Source organism: Boleophthalmus pectinirostris, unplaced genomic scaffold (genome assembly GCF_026225935.1).
Source record: "Boleophthalmus pectinirostris isolate CB_2022bp ecotype Guang Dong unplaced genomic scaffold, ASM2622593v1 HiC_scaffold_9, whole genome shotgun sequence".
Taxonomy (NCBI): domain Eukaryota; kingdom Metazoa; phylum Chordata; class Actinopteri; order Gobiiformes; family Gobiidae; genus Boleophthalmus; species Boleophthalmus pectinirostris.
In genome coordinates, this window is record NW_026571541.1 from 39,344,129 (window position 1) to 39,364,128 (window position 20,000).

Below are 20,000 nucleotides of genomic sequence, written 5' to 3' on the forward strand. Positions count from 1 at the left end.
TCTCGTTTAGTCCTGGTTTAGTCCTGGTTTAGTTCTCGTTTAGTCCTGGTGTAGTCCTGGTTTAGTCCTGGTTTAGTCCTGGTTTAGTCCTGGTTTAGTCCTGGTCTAGTCCTGGTCTAGTTCTCGTTTAGTCCTGGTTAAAGCCGTTTTGTGTAACTGTAACTTTTCTTGGTTTTGGCTCCTTCAGACGCTTTTCTCCATGGAAATGATGATTATTTCTTGGTCTGGAATGTTCCACAGTGCGGCATTAAACCTCTCTATCTCCACGGAGACCAAACCAGGCGCAGTTCTGGGTCAGATCTGTGGAGAGGCGCCGCTGTTTTTCTCTGTGTTTTTGACTCTGAATCCTCCTGTGACTGAGTAAATGTAAAGTGGAGCTGTTTAAAGTCACACTGCGGAACATTCCGGACGGAGCAGTGACGTGACCGATCCACAAAAGTCCTGAAAAGTTACACAGTGCAGCTTTAAGTCCTGGTTAAAGACGAGGTGTTTCTCTTTTTTCTCTCATGTCGACGCTCGTTGTTCCTCTTCACAAACTCGTCTGAAGTTTTGAGGAACATTTTGGTCGGGCAGAAATAAAAACTGAAATGTGTTTAATTTTATGTTTTTTATTTTTATTTATTTTTCCATTATTTGGTGATTGATTTGTCTTCATGTTTTATTGGTTTATTTGTACGACAACTCAGATAAAAACAATAAATGATGTTGGCAGTATGAGAATAAAATCGTAACATTTCAACATTAAAGTCATAATTTTACCAGAATAAAATTTCAATTTTTACAAGAATAAAGTCACGATTTTACCAGAATAAAGTTGTAACATTTCGATGTGAAGTCGTAATTTTACAAGAATAAAATTTAAATTTTTATAGGAATAAAGTCATAATTTTACAAGAATAAAATTTTAATTTTTACAAGAATAAAGTCGTGATTTTACCAGAATAAAGTTATAATTTTCCGGGACGAAAAAAAAAGTCGTAATTTTACAAAAATAAAGTGGTAAATTTATGAAAATAAAGTCATAATTTTTACCAGAATCAAGACGACATTTTTTTAGAACAAAGTCATAATTTTACCAGGATAAAGTTGTAATTTTTCGAGAATAAAGTCAGTATTTTAATAATTAATCATTAATAATAATTAAATAATAATTACTTTATGAATTTTTTGATTATACTTTCAAAAAAAAAAAAAAAACATACACATACAAAAAAAAAAAGCCATATTTGATTTAAAAAAAAAAAAAAAAGTGCAGAAAAAAAAAAAAAAAAAAGCATTTTATTTAAAGGAGCCTTTCTGGGCACTCAGGGTCACTGTGCAAACAACAATTAAGACACACAATAAAAAAAAACATTAAAAACAATAAAATTATACAAAAATGAAACAATCACTTCTGAAACTTCACTAATTAAATTTTGATCATGTGATTAAGTCCAATATACGACAATAAACACGGTGCATTATGGGTCGTCCTCTCCACCGACTCTAATGTGTCCAGCTCTGGTCGGGTCTCTAGGTTTGAGTCATCTAGAGATCTCTCCTGGACCCTGCTGTACGAGGCTCCGCCCACAAGCCCACGTCCCCCATGTCCCACACGTCAACTGTCCGTAAAAACACAAAACCACGACTGAAACCTGAACCCGGCGCCTGGACAAACCCCGTGTGACCCGCAGGACTTTGTTTCTCGCTCAGGTGCCTCGTCCAGAAAGTTCCACAGTGTGACTTTAAATCCCAGAGCGTCCGGTGGTTTAATCCCTGAGATAATCTGAGATTGAAACACACGGGAGGCTCAGGCCCCGACTCGGATTTCACTTTTCAATATTAAAAAGAGCTCAGAGTTTGACCCGGACTCCGCTCAATTTAGACCTGGTTTAGTCCTGGTTTAGTCTTGGTTCAGTCCTGGTTTAGTCCTGGTTCAGTCCTGAACATCTCGGTCTTGTCTCGGTCTTGACCCTCGGAGGTCTTGGTTTTGTCCTGGTCTCAGTCCTCAAAGGTCTCGGTCTTGTCTCGGTCTTGGTCCTCGGAGGTCTCGGTCTTATCTCGGTCTCGGGACCCCGTGGTCTCGAACTGGTCTTGGTCTTGGTTTGGACTAAAACACTGGTGCAGATTTTGGTGAATCTTCGTTCATTTAGACAGGACCTGATTTTATTAACCCAAAAAAACACCGCAGTGTATCCAGGACGGTTTAGTCCTGCTTTAGTCCTGGTTTAGTCCTGGTTTAGTCCTGGTTTAGTCCTGGTTTAGACCTGGTTTAGTCCTGGTTTAGTCCTGGTTTAGTCCTGGTTTAGTCCTGGTTTAGTCCTGGTTTAGTCCTGGTTTTAGTCCTGGTTTAGTCCTGGTTTAGTAAAGACCTGGTTTAGACCTGGTTTAGTAGTGGTTTAACCTGGTTTAGTCCTGGTTTAAAGTAAAGTTCTGGTTTAGTTTTAGTCCTGGTTTAAATCGTTTAGTAAAATCAGAGCCTGGTTTAGATCCTGGTTTAAACAAAGTCAGAAGACGGTTTTATTTTTTCATGATGGGATCATCCTGGTATCGAGTATTGAGTCTGTTCTGGCTCAGTCCTGCTCCGTCTCTGGTTTAGTCGTCCTGGTTTAGGAGCGCTCCTGTCTCTGCGTCCTGGTTTAGGAGCGCTCCTGTCTCTCTGTCGTCAGGAGCGCTGCCTGTCTCTCTGTCAGGAGCGCTCCTGACGCAGAGACAGGAGCGCTCCTGTCTCTCTCAGGAGCGCTCCTGTCTCTGCGTCAGGAGCGCTCCTGTCTCTCTGTCAGGAGCGCCCTGTCTCTCTGTCAGGAGCGCCCCTGTCTCTCTGTCAGGAGCGCTCCTGTCTCTCTCTGTCAGGAGCGCTCCTGTCTCTCTGTCAGGAGCGCTCCTGTCTCTGCGTCAGGAGCGCTCCTGTCTCTCTGTCAGGAGCGCTCCTGTCTCTCTGTCAGGTCATGTGGACGATGAATTATTAATAAAACCATGAAGTCATGTTTTGTTTTGGAGCTGACGTCAGGATTTAAAGAAGAAGAAAAAACGAGGAGGACGAGGCTTTAGTGAACGACTGAACTAAAACCAGATTTATGGTCCTAGAGACTCTCACATTAAACCACCACTCTCACCAATCTGTGTCTGTGCAAATCTCCACATCATCAAATCTGTTGTTAATTTCAAAAGTAGAATGAGTCTGAGTGAACAAGTTCCTTCTGTTTTATTCATGATCATAACGTGAGTTTAGTTCAGTAAAGTAAAAGTCTCCGTTCAGTCTGAAGGTTAAAGCTCTATTCTGTTTTTTTGTGACTCGTTCACATTTCCAGTTAAATGTGACTTGTGTGTGTGAACTTTAAACGTCTCCTAAACGTGGACGAAGCATCGAGCAGCTGCAGGTTTTAAATCTGCTGCCAGAACATGAACAGATGATTTGTTTTCAGGAGGAGGAGGAGGAGGTTTTTGGTGGTGAAGTTTTGTAGAAAGATTTCAGACGCAGTTTTCACGTGAGGAGAAGAAGGTTTGTGACACGTGGAGGTGATGAACGAAGATCAGATCAGAGTCATGTGACGTCAACACATGTCGTGGTTTTGGGTTGTGAGTTTGGTGAATCCGTGTGTAACTCGTTCATTTGTTTTTCTTCATTATTTGTCTCTAAAACCAAAATGAAAAAACAGAAAATGATTCGTTTTTTCAGTTTTCGATTTTGTGTTTCAATGAAAAATGGAAAAAAAACAAAACAGATAACGACCGTTTCCTGTTTACGTGACTTCAGTGACTGAGATGTCGGACTGAACCAGGACTGATCCAGGACCAGGACCAGACTGGGACTGAGACTGGGACTCAGACCGGGACCAGACTGGGACTGAGACCGAGACCAGACCAGGACCAGACTGGGACTGAGACCGAGGACCAGACCGGGACCACAGCAGAACCAGAGTGGACTCCGAGCTTTGACTCCGAGCCTCTGCGGGGTCCGAGCCTGGTCTCAGTCTCAGTCTGGTCCCAGTCTCAGATCCAGTCTCAGTTCTGGTCTGGTCTTGGTCTCAGTCCCACTCGGGTCTCAATCTGGGTCTGGTCCCAGACTCAGTCCCGCTCTGGTCCCGCTCTGGTCCTGGTCTGGTCTCAGTCTCAGTCCTGCTTTGGTCCCGGTCTGGTCTCAGTCCTGGTCTCAGTTCTGGTCTGGTCTTGGTCTCAGTCCCGCTCAGGTCTCAGTCTGGGTCTGGTTCTGGTCTGGTCCCAGACTCAGTCCCGCTCTGGTTCCGGTAAACGGGAAACGGTCGTTATCTGTTTTTTTCCATTTTTCATTTAAACACAAAATCAAAAACTGAAAAAATGAATCATTTTCTGTTTTTTTCATTTTGGTTTTGGAGACAAATAATGAAGAAAACTTGTTTTTTCATTTTCTTATTTTTGGTTTTATATTGAAAAACAAATGAACGAACGACACACAGATTCTAAAGTCTGAACGGCGAATCATGAGTCTCGTTGTTTCTTTAAGTTTTGTTCTTTCTTCTCTTGATATTTGTGGATAAATTGTTGATGAAGAATGTTTCTCCTTTGTGGAGTTTGTTGTTGAAGATTTGGTGATGGAACAAATTTATGAAACACACATTTACATAGAAAAACATTAACGGGACGTTCTACAAAAAACTCCTTAAAACATAAATGACAGAGTGGTCATGTGACTCTGTTGTTGTTGTGATGTGGCTCTGAAGGGGGAGTGACTTAGCACGAGGAGCAAAAGGAGGGAGGACAAAACAACAAAAGGAACATGTTGATCTAAATCTGTTGTGTTACAGTTAATAGTCCAGAGAAGTCACATCCCCGTCTTTAAGTTCACTACTTTTACTTTTGTACTTTGTCACGACTCAAAGTCTCCACTGCAGTGACGACCAGAGGAGCAGAGTTTGAACCTCCTGAATTTAAACCAGGACTGAAAAATGGAAACAGTTTCTCCCTGAAGCAGCAGCGAGTGAAGGAGAAGAGGAGATCTGCAGAATCTGTGTCATAAAAGGAAACCAGACCCTCCCCATAGTCCACAAACACCCCGACCTTCTGAGGAGCTCTCTGAGGAAACAGACGGACAGGAAGGATCAGTACAAGCTTTGTACTCATCTTTGTTTCTTAAGATGATGCACCACAGTCCATGTTCAGGACTTAAAGTGATGATTCCTTCCTGTTGATGGATTCTTGGGCCACTCCTAAATCCCACTTTGTTTTCCCTTTGACCTGAACCTCAAAGTAAAACCTGCCTGAAGAAAAACTCTGTTTTCCTAAAACACAAACAGCCACGATCAAACCTCAGAGGAGAATCTGGGAGTTTCTTCCACACATCAGTGTGATGAACCTGTTTGAGATCTTCAGACAGAGCGAGAGCAGGATGATTGGTGTCTGGGTCCAGAGTCACCTCCACCGCACTCTGCTGCGCTCTCCTCAGCTCAGCTTTCTTAGACTCTGAGGCCAGTTCTTTAAAGTGTTTGTTAAACTCCTGAGGGAGACTGTTCTTCAGCTCAGACAGAGCCCGGGACACACTGCCCTCACACGTCTCCGGCTCAAAGTTCACGCTGCTCCACTCCTTAAGCCCAGCAGGGGGCGTGAGTGCAGGGCAGCGCTGTAGAAAGTGGAGGGGGTCTTCAGAGCGTGAGAGACGTTGGGCCTCAGCGCTGCTCTGCTCCAGATCACAGATCTCCTGCTTCAGCCGCTGCAGCAGATCCTGGGCTCGTCTGTGGCTCCGGCTCTGCTTCTCCTGGAGCTCCTCTAAGAAGAGGTCCATACTCCTCTGAACAGACTGCATGAGAGCAGTGAAGACCTGCAGCCCCGCAGACCTCTCTCTGACGGCCTCTGTCTCACTCAGCTCCAGGAGCCTCTGGATCTCCAGGATCTCTGCCTCCTCTGCTCCACCATGTGCTGGCTCTGAGCCTGAGTCTGCAGCAGAGAGGACCTCCTGCGCTCACACGCCTCCTCCAGAGACAACAGCTCATGGTTCTTGTGCTTTAGAGGGACACACACGGTACAGACGCAGCTCTGGTCAGTGTCACAGAAGAGCTCCAGGGGGCGCTGGTGTGTGGGACACATCCTGTCTTCCAGGTTTTCCACAGGCTCCATCAGCTGGTGTCTTTTCAGCCCAGAGACTGTGAGATGAGGCTGGAGGTGGCTCTCACAGAAGGAGGACAGACACACCAGGCAGGACTTGAGGGCCTTCAGCTTGGGCTCAGAGCACACGTCACACTGCACCTCTTTAAAGTCGGGCATGTTCTCCATAGATCTGCTCTTCTTCTTCTCCAGCTTAGACGCTGAGACCACCTCCTTCAGGAGCGTGTTGACCTTGAGCTGTGGTCTTCTGTGGAACATCTCTTTACACACAGGACATGTGCAGGGTCCATCAGTGTCCCAGGCCTGAGAGATGCAGCGTCGGCAGAAGTTGTGTCCACATGGAGTGGACACTGGCTCAGAGAACACCTCCAGACAGATGGAGCACAGGAACATCTCCTCAGAGCTCTGGTCTCTGGTGGAGGACATGTCTGAAACAGAGCAACAATAGTGACTCAGACTAAAGTGAAGACTCTTATTGTGACAGGAAAGAGGTGAAGAGCTTTTATTTTGGAAGGCTTCAGGAGGATGTGGTGAGGAAGACTGGACTAGAAGAATAAGTTTGTGTTGTGACCATAGACTGTTTGTGACTGATATCGAACACGGTTTAAGGAAAAGGCTGAGACTCAACGTCACCATGACGACAATAAAAACAACAGAACGTCATTTGAGCTCAAAAACACCACAGTGTCCTGAAGATGACATCGCCGTCACTTTTCTAAGCACAAGTGTTGAGAAAAGGTCACATTTGATTTGTTCAGAGTCACTTGTTGTTGAAGTTGTGACTCTTGTGATCAGGTGGTATCTGGGTGATAAGAGTCAGGTCTGTGGAGATGCGAGCTCAAAGAAACAAGGCTTGTTTTTCACTGCAATAAACACAAGCAAAAGGAAACGTGCTTTGACTGAAGTGAATGTAACGTGAAGAACAAAACATGAAATAATCCAAATGTGGAGTTTTCAAAGCAACACAAAAATGAGACAAACTAAATGAGACGTGAAGGAGCCGCAAGAAACAAATGTTCAAATCATTTCAGATTTCAGTCACAGAAGCTTTTGTCACTTTAGACTCACTCACAGTGGGAAGAGGAAACACAACTTTTACTCCACTAACAGTACTGCTACTTCACTACAAATATTACTGGAGTAGGAGTAAAAGTATCTGTGAAATGGTGATCTTTGTGACACTGACATGAGATTGTGGTTTATGTTTTTATAGTCGTGTTATTCATGTTCATGTTCAAAGTTCATGTTTCAAAGGAGCATAAAGGTGTGAGAGGATCAGGTGAGATCTGAGTCTGAACTACAGAGTGAGCAGCTTTTCTTGAATCAGAGTCAGACTGTGGAGTTTACAGTCACTCACTTCAATAATATTACATTCATCTTCCACAAAAACAAACTTATACAAACAACTTCTGAGTAAAAAAGTGAAGAAGAACTAAAGTTGAACTGAACCAAATCAACAACAGAATCTACAGCAGAATCTGACTGAACTTTAGTCCCATTAAAGAAGTACTACAGTAAAAGTACAAGAACCAGGAGGAGGAGATGTAGTAGTAGTAGTAGTAGTAGTAGTAGTAGTTAGTAGTAGTAGTAGTAGTAGCACTGACCTGTAGTTTGTGTGTTGAGGGTTTGACTCCGCTGAGGTGCCTTTGAGCAAATGCAGAGTGTTTCCTGGTTCAGTGTGTTTGAGCAGAGGGAGGAGCTGCTGTGTCCTGCCCTCCTCCTGTCTCTGTGTGTCAGATGCCCTCCCGTCCTCCTGTCTCTGTGTGTCAGATGCCCTCCCGTCCTCCTGTCTCTGTGTGTCAGACGTGTGCACAACCAGCCCCTCTTGTTTAGACCTGATCGATTTGTCTGGAATGTTCCACAGTAGGGCATTAAACCTTTCTATCTTCATGGAGACACAATCAGACAGTTCCAGGTCAGATCTGTGGAGAGGTGATCATAGGGATTAATGAACTCTTAAACCAAATAAATGTAAAGTCGTTTAATGTCACACTGTGGAACATTTCAGGCAGAACTGTGACGTCGCCATAGAAACGAACAGGTGATAGAAAAGTTACACAGTGCAGCTTTAAGTTTGTCTGAGTCTGATCCGTGTCCTCTGTCTGTGTCTCCAGGGATGGTGCAGAAGTTGGATCAGAAGTTGCCCGTTGCGAAACGAGTACCTGCTGTTGTCGGGGGGGGTGCGCGAGGGCGTCGTGGACCTGGACCTCGACGACCTCACGGTTTACGCCCGGGGCACAGACTACGACATGGACTTCACTCTGCTGGTGCCCGCCCTCAAACTGCACGACCGGAACCAGCCCGTGACCCTGGACATGCGCCACTCGGCCCTGGGGCACTCGTGGCTCTCGCTGCGGCTCTTCGACGAAGGAACCATCTCCAAGTGGAAGGACTGCTGCACCGTGGTGGACCACATCAGCGGAGCCACCAACTTCTTCTTCTCCCCCACGCTGGTGTCGTCCTGGTTCCACGGCGCCATCGCGGGCGTGCTGTCGGAGGTGCAGAAGAAGCCTCAGAGGGGGGTGCCCCGGGTGGAGCGGGTGGAGCGCAGCGGGACCCTGATCTCGGTGATCCTGGGCGTGGGCAGCAGCCGGATGCTCTACGACATCGTGCCCGTGGTGTCCTTCAAAGGCTGGCCCGCCGTGGCGCAGTCCTGGCTCATGGAGAACCACTTCTGGGACGGGAAGATCACGGAGGAGGAGGTGATCAGCGGGTTCTACCTGGTGCCCGCCTGCTCGCACAAAGGGCGCAAAGAGAACGAGTGGCGCCTGTCGTTCGCCCGCAGCGAGGTGCAGCTGAAGAAGTGCATCTCGCCGTCGCTCATGCAGGCGTACCAGGCCTGCAAGGCCCTCATCATCAAACTGCTGTCCCGCCCTAAAGCCGTGAGCCCGTACCACCTGCGCAGCGCCATGCTGTGGGCGTGCGACCGCCTGCCCGCCTCCTACCTGTGCCAGGACGATAGCTCCGCCCACTTCCTCTTGGGGCTGATCGACGACCTGCAGCACTGCCTGGTCAACAAGACGTGTCCGAACTACTTCATCCCTCAGTGTAACATGTTCGAGCACCTGTCGGACGAGGCGGCGCTGCTCCACGCCCGCCGCCTCTGCTCCGTGCGCTCCGACCCCGCCGAGCACCTGCGCACCGCCATCGAGCACGCCGCCGCCATCGAGCACGCCAGGGCCGCCTACAGGCTGACGCTGGAGCTGCAGTGGCGCGGGAGCTCCGCCTCCCTCCCCTCGCCGCAGTCCGACGCCGGCGGCGACTCTCAGCCCGACGACCGACTGGCCAAAAAGCTGCAGCAGCTCGTCACCGAAAACCCCGGGAAATCCATCTCCGTGTTCATCAACCCCGACGACGTCACCCGGCCGCACTTTCGCATCGATGATAAATTCTTCTGAAACTCAAACTCTTGAAACGACGATCACACGAGCTGGAGGCGCTCAGAGTCTGGACTTTAACGGAAATGATCCTCTGACGTTCTCACGTTCTCACGTTCTGATTTCTGATGTTCTGATGTTCTGATGTTCTGATGTTCTGATGTGGTTTCCTGGTCACACTCAGACCTGGACCCGTATTTTTTTTTGTTTCATTCACATGTTTCACACACAAACCTGCACTTTTAGCTCGAGCTGGAGGCACAATGGAGACAGACGAATAATAAAGTTTTACTCAAACATGTGAATGAAACAAACGCGACTGCAGCTCTGTGTGACGAGGAACAGTAGAACATTAGAACATTAGAACATTAGAACATTAGAACATTAGAAACACTAAAACACTAGAACGTGGATTAAAGAGTCAGTTTGTGACAGAGGAGTTTTAAAATGAAAACAGACAAATGGGTCGGCCGCGTTTTCAGTTTATAAGAACTCCAAATCCAGATTCTGGGTCTAATTGATTTCAGCTCGAGTTGATGTTTTGGTTTTTTTTAGCAGATTTTTCTCCTCACCACAGAATCCTTCAAACAGAAGCCTTTACTGCAGTCTGCCCGAGAGACGGACTTTAGCTCACAGAAACACCACACCCGACGCACGGGGGGAGGGGCACCCGACACAGACCTCAGACCTGGAACTTTCCGTGAGCTAAAGTGACTGTTCTCTCTCTAAGACCCGCCCACAGAAGCCTTTACCCTCCAATCAGGTGCCAGACTCCGCCCACAAACACAATCCTATTGGCTGAGCTCCCGTCGCATCAGCACATGAGAATCACTCGACTTTAACCCGAGCGGAGACGGGTGAGACGGGTGAGACGGGTGAGACGGGTGAGACGGGTGAGACGGGTGAGAAAATTGAATTTGTCGACTGGTCAAAAGTTTCTTTGCTCTAAGACGTTTCTCAGGTGTTTCTTCAGTTGTGTTCAGATGCTGGTGCCTTGTATCTGCCTGCAGGGGGCGCTCTACACCCACACAAACACACACACGTTTACAGCTTGTGTTTGTATCTCGGCCTGTTCGTCTGCTCTGAGTGTGGGATCAATATTAACAGAATCATTCAGGCCCATGATGAGGGTTTCACTTATCCAGTCTGTCGCCCCCTAGTGCCTCTGCTCAGTCTCATTTCTCTCCAGCTCTAAGTCAGGAATCAAAAAACACTCGACGATTTAGAGAAGCCCAAAAGTTGTAGACGGCACATTTTACCAATCCACTGTGAGCTGTGAAGCGCGACAAAGCGTCGAGACGGATGTAGACGAACACAAACATTCTGTGTTCCAATCCAGTCCACTTCATTTATATCGCACTTTTCACAAACAGTTTCCAAAGTTCTGCACAAATACAGAATAATAAAATGATAAAATAAACTACTAAAATAATCAATAATTAGTGACGGGCAAATGAGTCGGAGCTCTGGAGCTCGTCTCGTTCTTTCTGAAGCTCTGCCTCGGAGCTCGTCTCACAGCAGCCGCTCACGTGACCGAAGTGTGGAAGTGTGGGTCCCTCCCCCGACTGCGCTTCGCTCTAACCCTGCGCATCGAAGCGTTTCATTGGCTCGGCGAATGTTCCGCTCTGTGATTGGTTCAGAGTGTTCGGTGCACTTCTGTGGTTTGACGAGCGCTAAACTGCTACAGTATAAAAGATGCACCAATATTTCTTAAAAATGTTGGTAGTGAGGAGTGTTGTGTGACGTTAGCGGTGATTTTGCCGACTTTTTGCATTTGTTTCATTTTCGACGAGTTCTTTTTTCTACAAGTAGAAAAAATCAATCCATGGTTTGGGATCATTTTGATCTAATTCCACCTAACAAGGTAACACCTACTTTCGTATTTACAGCATGTTCTTTATGTTGCTCTTTACATATTTTAAATGATCATTATTATTGTTGTTGTTAGTTCGGTGTCGCTCTTCACACAACTATTGTCTTACACTAACAATACTTCATCGATGCTGAGACACCTGCATCGTGCCAGTGGTTAAATTTGTCCACTAGAGGTCAGTGTTTCTCCAAGGCCTCAGACACGTCCAACCATTTGAGACGATATTGTGACTGAGGTGTCGATGCTTCACGAGGCTCCACTCGCTCGTCACTATCAATAAAAATAACCAGTCGAATAAAATAAGAGCAAAATCCTAGAAGAGCAATAAATAAAACCAATAAAAATACATAAAAAATAAATAAGAAACACAGAGGATCACACAACTCACGCGGTGTTAAAAACCGGAGAATAAAAGTGGGTTTTAAGACGAGACTTAAAACTCTCCACAGTGGGCGCTGTTGGGACGTGGAGGGGCAGAGCGTTCCAGACTGTTCCAGAGCGTTCCAGAGCGTTCCAGAGCGTTCCAGAGCGTTCCAGAGCGTTCCAGAGCGTTCCAGAGCGTTCCAGAGCGTTCAGAGTTCCAGAGCGTTCCAGAGCGTTCCAGAGCGTTCCAGAGCGTTCCAGAGCGTTCCAGAGCGTTCCAGAGCGTTCCAGAGCGTTCCAGACTGTTCCAGAGCGTTCCAGACTGTTCCAGAGCCAGAGCGTTCCAGACTGTTCCAGACTGTTCCAGAGCTTAAGGCGACCACAGAGAAGATCCTCTCCCCCTGGTTTTAAGTCTCGTCTCAGGCCCCACGAGCTGGGGCTGGACCTCAGACCTCAGAGTGTGTGGGAGTATAAATTTGGACGAGGTCCGAGACGCACTGTGGGGCCAGAACATTCAAGGCTTTAAAAACAAACGACTAAATCTTAAAATCTATTCTAAAATGAACAGGAAGTCAGTGCAAAGACACGAGAATTGGGGTCATGTGCTCTTTTCTTTTTGTTCCTGTTAAAAGTTGCGCTGCAGAGTTTTGGACTCACTGTCGTCGGTAAAGTGCGTTTTGTGAGATGCTGGAATAAAGTGCGTTACAGTCGTCCAGGCGTGATGAAATAAAAGTGTGCACGACTTGTTCAAAAAGTTTAAAAGATAAAAATGGTTTGACTTCAGATAAAAGCCACAAATGATAAAAACTTGATTTTAAAACAGATTTTTGAGGTGTCCCACATGAGGGTTCTGCTGGTCCCAAACAGCATCACCTCAGTCTCTGCTTCATTCAGTTTTAAAAAGTTTTAGGCCAACTGAGCCTTGACGTCAGATCGACAGTCGAGCAGGAGGGCCAGTGATTCTGTTTTCCGATGGGTAAATAAATCTGGCATCATCTGCATAAAAATGGTAAGAGCAGTCATGTCTTTTTAAAAAAAATCTCCAAGTGGGAGCAGGTAAAGTGCAAAAAGCAAAGGCCCCAAGACTGAACCCTGGGGGACTCCACTAAGACGAGGGGCGGACGATGAGGTGGAGTCCCCCAGCCTCACAATGAAGGACCATCCAGAGAGATACGACCTAAACCAGTCCAGGACTTTCCCCCTGACACCCACACATTCTTCAAGACATTTTAAAAGAGTTGTGTGGTCGACTTTGTCAAACTGTGTGTGTGTCGCAATGATTCCCCAGATCCCCGAGGATTTAAAACCGGAACAAAGAGAATGTTTGGTGAATTTTATCTCTGGGAAAGACGTTATTGTTCTTCTAACTACATGATTTGGAGCATTACAAACGTCACGACCAAACAGCAGCGATTGGTTAAATAAAAAAAGTCCCCGCCTCCTGTCAAGTGAACGAATCCTAATGCTGCGAGGTCACACGGTTTACACCAAGTGAAACCAGCTCATGAATCAGACTTGTAGAATCCACGACAAAAGGCGAAATTCAATTTGTCAACTGCACAAACGTTTATTTCAGGAGAGTCAAACTCAAATTCACAGAGGCCAAAATTAAAAACTGGGACTAAGTCGTGGACCAAACTAGATATTTATTGATCAAATAATAACAACAGATATGAGGAAGTGTCACCAGCATCTGAACACTGAAGAAGCGTCAGGTGAGACAGGTGACAGAGTGACAGGTGCAGGTTTATGGTTCAGATCTCTGGATTTACTGGAACTCTCCACATGAAACAAAAACTGACAAAAAGTTCAGACTCTTCTGTCACGAGAAAGAAACTAAAGGTTTAGTCCTGGTTTAGACCTGGTTTAGTCCTGGTTTAGTCCTGGTTTAGACCCGGTTCAGTTCAGAAGGTTCTGTGTGCTGGTGTCATGGGATCAGCCTGTGGTGTCGACTCATTGTGGCTCACAGAAAAAGGCGGACCGTCTCTGAGTCTGGTCCTGAGTCTGGTCCTGAGTCTGGTCATGAGTCTGGTCATGAGTCTGGTCCTGAGTCTGGTCCTGTGTGTCACGTTGGCCTTGTCTTTTGGTCCTTTCTTTGCCACAGAAGTGCGTTTGCGTTCGGTGCGTTTGGTGTGTGTTTGGTGCGTGTTGTGTTCGTGTGCACAGATTATTTTTGTATTTTCCCGCACTCTCACTGTGTGCCCGCTGTTTTTGCTCGATGCCTTTAAAAACCGTAGGAAAAAAACGGAAACCCAACTCCAGACCAAAAGACTTCAGGCTCAGTTTGACGGTTTTTAAAAGTCTCTACCTGAAAAACGTTAAAAACAGATCTCGTTTGCAGACGTCCAGGCTCAACCCGAGTGTCGTTTGTTCATCAGTTTTTCAAAATAAAACAAAAATATTGGTTTTGGAGACAGATAATGAAGAAAATAGTTTTTTTTTTTCATTTTCTTATTTTTGGTTTTATTTTGAAAAACGACTGAACGAACGAGACACGGATTAGAGTTCTTCCTCTTCCCTTCTGCGTTCAGAAGGTCCTCACTTTTCACTTTTAAAAAAAAATTAATTCAGAACAATTAATTCTGAACTCAAAAACGTCATGTAAACGATGATGGTATATGCCCATGGACCTGGTTTAGTCCTGGTTTGGTCCCTGAGGTCTCTGTGGTCTGAGGCGTCCGTGGTCTGGTCCAAGCTGGAGTTGGGTTTTCGTGGAGCTGAAGGTCCCGGCGTCTGGAACCTGCTGTAAATATGTGAAATCTACTGAAAATGTGTTAAAATAGTTTTGCACAGAATGTAAAAAATCACTGTTTGTGTCACTGAGACGCTGCCCCAAGACTGACGACCGACAACTGAGGACCGACGATGGACTTTTGGACTCGGACGTTTGGACTCGGGTCTGGAGTCGCGTTTGGACTCACAGACCTTGGAGAGAAGAGCGTGGACGATAATAATGAGACAGACTAAAAGTTCAAAATGGAGAAAGCCACAAAACCGAGACATTTTTACGTTAAAGTCGAGGTCCAACGTTCACATCAACACGAAACTTTTACCGTTTTCAAGATGTTTTATTCACTAAAACAGATTCACACGTTTTAGTTTTTGAGGTTCAAGAGTCTCCGCTCACTTTGCTCTGGGATCTGGTTTAGACCTGGTTTAGACCTGGTTCAGTCCTGGTTTAGACCTGAAGTCCTTTAGGCCCCAGAGGAAACAGCAGGACCTGAGTGTGACCTGATCTCACATGGACTCGAGCAAAGATCTTGTTGGATTTAAAATTCTTTTGCTGTAAAACTGTGAAAGTGTCAAATGAAAATATGAACAGTTTTTGTACATTTTGTTTATTTTGACAGAATTTTGCACCAATTTGTTTCTCTTTAAATGTGAAATGATTTTCTATGATTTTGTCCAATGTTTTAGAGCCACAAACAGGGAAAACACAAGACCCGGTTTAGACCCGGTTTAGACCCGGTTTAGACCCGGTTTAGACCCGGTTTAGACCCGGTTTAGACTCGGTTTAGACCCGGTTTAGACCCGGTTTAGACCCGGTTTAGACCCGGTTTGTCTCTTGTGAGGGTTTGACCTTCTCTTTAAAAACACTGAATGAAAATAAATCATGAAAATGTGAAACTGACCTGAGGAGGGTCAGAGGTCATGTGACCAGACTGTAGAAACAGACAAATCCAAACCGCCGCCGCCACCACCACCACCACACTCCAGACAGGAAACACTCGTCACACTCCTCGTCACACTCCTCGTCACACTTGTCACGCTTCTCGTGACACTCGTCATACTCCTCGTCAGACTCGTCACACCTGTCACACCCGTCACTCGTTACACCTGTCACCCCCGTTACACTCCTCGTCACACTCCTTGTCGCCCTCGTCACACTCCTCGTCACACTCCTTGTCGCCCTCGTCACACTCCTCGTCACACTCCTTGTCGCCCTCGTCACACTCCTCGTCACACTCCTTGTCGCCCTCGTCACACTCCTCGTCACTCCTCGTCACACTCCTCGTCACACTCCTTGTCACCCCCGTTACACTCCTCGTCACACTCCTTGTCGCCCTCGTCACACTCCTCGTCACACTCCTTGTCGCCTCGCACACTCCTCGTCACACTCCTCACTCACACTCCTCGTCACACTCCTCGTCACACTCGTCACACTCCTGTCACTTGTCACGCTTCTCGTCACACTTGTCATACTCCTCGTCAGACTCGTCACACCCGTCACCCCGTTACACTCCTCGTCACACTCCTCATCACCCTCGTCACACTCTTCGTCACACTCCTTGTCGCCCTCGTCACACTCCTCGTCACACTCATCACACTCCTCGTCACACTCCTCGTCACACTCGTCACACTCCTCGTCACACTTGTCACGCTTCTCGTGACACTCGTCATACTCCTCGTCAGACTCGTCACACCTGTCACTCCCGTCACCCCCGTTACACTCCTCGTCACACTCCTTGTCACACTCCTTGTTGCCCTCATCACGCTCCTTCTCACACTCGTCACCCTCTTCACACTTGTCACGCTCCTTGTCACACTTGTCACGATCCTCGTCACACTCCTCGTCACACCCGTCACTCGTTACACCTGTCACCCTCGTCACACTCCTCATCACCCTTGTCAGACTTGTCACACTCATCACTCCTGTCTCCCTCGTTACTCCTCGTCACCTGTCACCCTCGTCACCTGTCACCCTCGTCACCTGTCACCCTCGTCACCTGTCACCCTCGTCCCGTTCGTGTGTCTGTGGCCGTGGCCTGAGGAGGGTCAGCTGACGTCACGTGATGTGGTCATGTGATCTGCTTCTGTAAATAAACCTTGAATAAAATAAAATGAAACTCACAGAATCTGAGTCCTTCATTTAGACCAGAAAAGTCCACAAAGGCCTGGTTTAGTCCTGGTTTAGACCTGGTTTAGTCCTGGTTTAGTCCTGGTTTAGACCTGGTTTAGTCCTGGTTTAGTCCTGGTTTAGTCCTGGTTTGTCCTGGTTTGGTTCTGTATTTTGGCAGCCTGAAGTGCAGCAGGTGGAGACTCAGTGGGACAGTTCAGCCAAAGCTTTAATTAACCCAAGAAGACCTCAAACTGGGACTAAACCTGGACTAAACCTGGACTGGGAGGCTGCGGTTCAGGACCTTCTGCAGACTCAGAGCAAACATTAAAAAATCAATAACACATAAAACATCCGTGAAAAGCCTCTGCGTAGTCCTGCTTTAGTCCTGGTTCAGTCCTGCTTTAGTCCTGGTTCAGTCCTGCTTTAGTCCTGGTAGTCCTGGTTTAGTCCTGGTTTCCTGGTTCCTGGTTTAGTCCTGGTTTAGTCCTGGTTCAGTCCTGGTTTAGTCCTGGTTCAGTCCTGGTTAGTCCTGGTTCAGTCCTGGTTCAGTCCTGGTTCAGTCCTGGTTTAGTCCTGGTTCAGTCCTGGTTTAGTCCTGGTTCCTGGTTCAGTCCTGGTTTAGTCCTGGTTTAGTCCTGGTTTCCTGGTTCAGTCCTGGTTTAGTCCTGGTTTAGTCCTGGTTTAGTCCTGAGTCCTGGTTTAGTCCTGGTTCAGTCCTGGTTTAGTCCTGGTTCCTGGTTTCCTGGTTTCCTGGTTTAGTCCTGGTTTAGTCCTGGTTTAGTCCAGAGTCTGGTTTCAGAGTCCTGGTTTAGTCCTGGTTCAAAGAGTTTTGTCCTTTTTATTTCTGTCTTTGTTCTTCGCCCCGAGTCCTGGTTTACCTGGTTCCGGGAGTCCTGAGTCCTGGTTCCTGGGACCTGGTTTAGTCCCGGGTCTGGTCCTGAGTCCTGGTTCGGGATCAGTTTTATTTGTACCCACAGGCTCCTGTTTGAGTTGAGCCGCTCCGGAGCCGCGGCTCTGCAGAGAAACACTGAACCAGTCTGAGATCTCAGCCAGGTCCAGACCGGGTCCAGACCGGGTCCAGACCGGGTCTAGTCCAGGTTTATGTCGGGTCTCGGCTCCGCTCCGCCTCCGCAGCGGCAGCGGGTCCCCTGTCAATCACCCGCTGTCACCCAGAGGTGCCTCCTCCGCGAGTGACGTCACCGCGCTCCTCACCGTCCGGGCGCGCGAGCTGCAGCAACAGACGCATCAGCGGCACGCGCGTCACGTACGGACCGACACCGACACCGAACCCGACACCGAACCAGCGGCACCGGACCCGACACCGGACCACCGAGTCACCCCCCCGCGGCCCCCGCCTCCCGCGCGCCTCCGCCGGGCTTTGATGCGGACCTAGAGCCGAAACTCCCGCTCCGCACGACAAGGGCACCACCGGGACAGCGCACCGCCTCACAGCGCACCGCGGCCGGCATGGAGAGCAAGGAGAAGACGCCGTCAGGTAAGAGCCGGAGGAGCCGGAGGAGCCGGAGGAGCCGGAGGAGCCGGAGGAGCCGGAGGAGCCGGAGCCGCGGGGGGAGAGCGGCGCGCAGCCGGGGACAGGGCGGTGCGCGCGGGGAGGAGAATGCGGAGAGCGCGGAGAGCGCGCGGTGCCGCCGCGGCGCCGGAGCGGCACATAGGTGTGGTTATTATGGGATGTGTGCGTGTGTGATGCAGCAAAACAGCGGCACACGCTGCGAGTTTGATCCGGGATACGAGCGCCGCGTCCGGGCAACGCGCAGGGAGGAGGTCGGTGACTGCGGCGGAGCAGACAAAAGGACCGAGACGAGTTTAGACCCGATGTAGACCTGGTTTAGACCTGGTTTAGACCCGGGTTGGTCCTGGTCTAGTCTTGGTGTAGACCTAGTGTCGTCCTGGTTTAGACCTGCTTTGGACCTGGTTTAGACCAGGTTTAGACTTGGTTTGGTCCTGGTTTGGTCCTGGTTTGGTCCTGGTTTAGACCTGGTTTGGTCCTGGTTCCTGGTTTGGTCCTGGTTTGGTCCTGGTTTGGTCAGAGGTTTAGTTCTTGGTCCGGACTGGCCCGGGCCTTTTTCTTTCGTCTCACAAAATCAGGTCAACACTGGAAAGTCAAGTCACTGTAAAATCTGGATTTTAGTCCTGGTCCAGACTCTTCTAGTCCTGATACAGACCCAGGTTTAGTCCTGGTGAAGTTCTGGTTCAGCCTTGGTTTTAAATCATTTCAAAATAACTCCTCTAGACCTGGTTCAGACCTGGTTCAGACCTGGTTCAGACCTGGTTCAGACCTGGTTCAGACCTGGTTCTGGTTCAGGCTCGGCTCGTGTTTACGCTCGTGTTTACTCGTGTCGTTCTCGAGTATTGATTTGGGATCAGATGGTCTGGATCAGGTCTGGACTCTGGACTGAAACCAGATCCGGTCCCAGGGGAGTCGGGACTAAACCTGGACTGAACCCGGTCTGAGGATCGATGGAGGGACACAGGTGGAGAACAGAACAGGTGGAGAACAGGTTCTAATACCATGACGTAATAAGTTCCTCAGTAAGTTCCTCAGTAAGTTCTGGAGAAGTTCTGGAGATGTTCTGGAGATGTTCTTGGAGATGTTAAATCCACAGGAACAGAGTAAATAAAGTGTGGAGAGTTTAAAGCTTCACTGTGGAACCTTCAGTCAAAGCCCCGGTGATCAGAAAAACTCCAGAGTGCAGCTTTAGTCTGACCTGATCCAGAACTTCATCCACCTCACACCAGAACCAGAACCAGGCCCAGGAGCAGGACAAGAAGGTTTAATCCTGGTTTAGTCCTGGTTTAGACCTGGTTTAGTCCTGGTTTAGTTCCTGGTTTAGTCCTGGTTTAGATCTGCTTTAGTCCGGGTTTAGTCCTGGTTTAGTCCAGGTTTAGTCCGGGTTTAGTCCTGGTTTAGTTCTGGTTTAGTCCTGGTTTAGTTCTGGTTTAGTCCTGGTTTAGTCCTGGTTTAGTTCTGGTTTAGTCCTGGTTTAGATCTGCTTTAGTTCTGGTTTAGTCCTGGTTTAGACCTGGTTTAGACCTGGTTTAGTCCTGGTTTAGTCCAGGTTTAGTCCAGGTTTAGTCCTGGTTTAGTCCTGGTTTAGTCCTGGTTTAGTCCTGGTTTAGTCCGGGTTTAGTCCTGGTTTAGTCCTGGTTTAGTCCTGGTTTAGTCCTGGTTTAGTCCTGGTTTAGTTCTGGCTCCTCTGTGTCTCATAATCTTGAGGTGTGTCGATAAATTCCATTAGTGTTTTTCCGGTCTCTGGTCTGGACTCGGATCCGGTCTCATGACTCTTAAAACTGCCGACTAATATGAAGCCACCTGATGATGTCACCAGGTGGAAAAGACAAGAGGCAGGAATCAAACAACTCACACTGACTAAAGCTTCAGTCCTGGTTTAGTCCTGGTTTAGTCCTGGTTTAGTCCTGGTTCAGTCCTGGTTCAGTCCTGGTTCAGTCCTGGTTCAGTCCTGGTTCAGTC

The 20,000-nt window shown here is 47.8% G+C and overlaps 1 protein-coding gene and 1 pseudogene across 1 annotated transcript in view; one reads left to right on the forward strand and one right to left on the reverse strand.

Annotated features, from left to right (window-relative positions):
- Positions 1-11,875, forward strand: part of LOC110174767 (nucleotidyltransferase MB21D2) — a 13,454-nt gene extending 1,579 nt beyond the window's left edge. The window contains 2 exon segments of the mRNA XM_055166607.1: positions 8,172-8,209; positions 8,211-11,875. Of these exon segments, the coding sequence (XP_055022582.1) occupies positions 8,172-8,209; positions 8,211-9,455 (1,283 nt within the window). The 3' untranslated portion in view covers positions 9,456-11,875.
- On the reverse strand, positions 4,662-7,775 carry LOC129412593 (E3 ubiquitin-protein ligase TRIM21-like; annotated as a pseudogene).
- Positions 11,876-20,000: the final 8,125 nt, after the last annotated feature.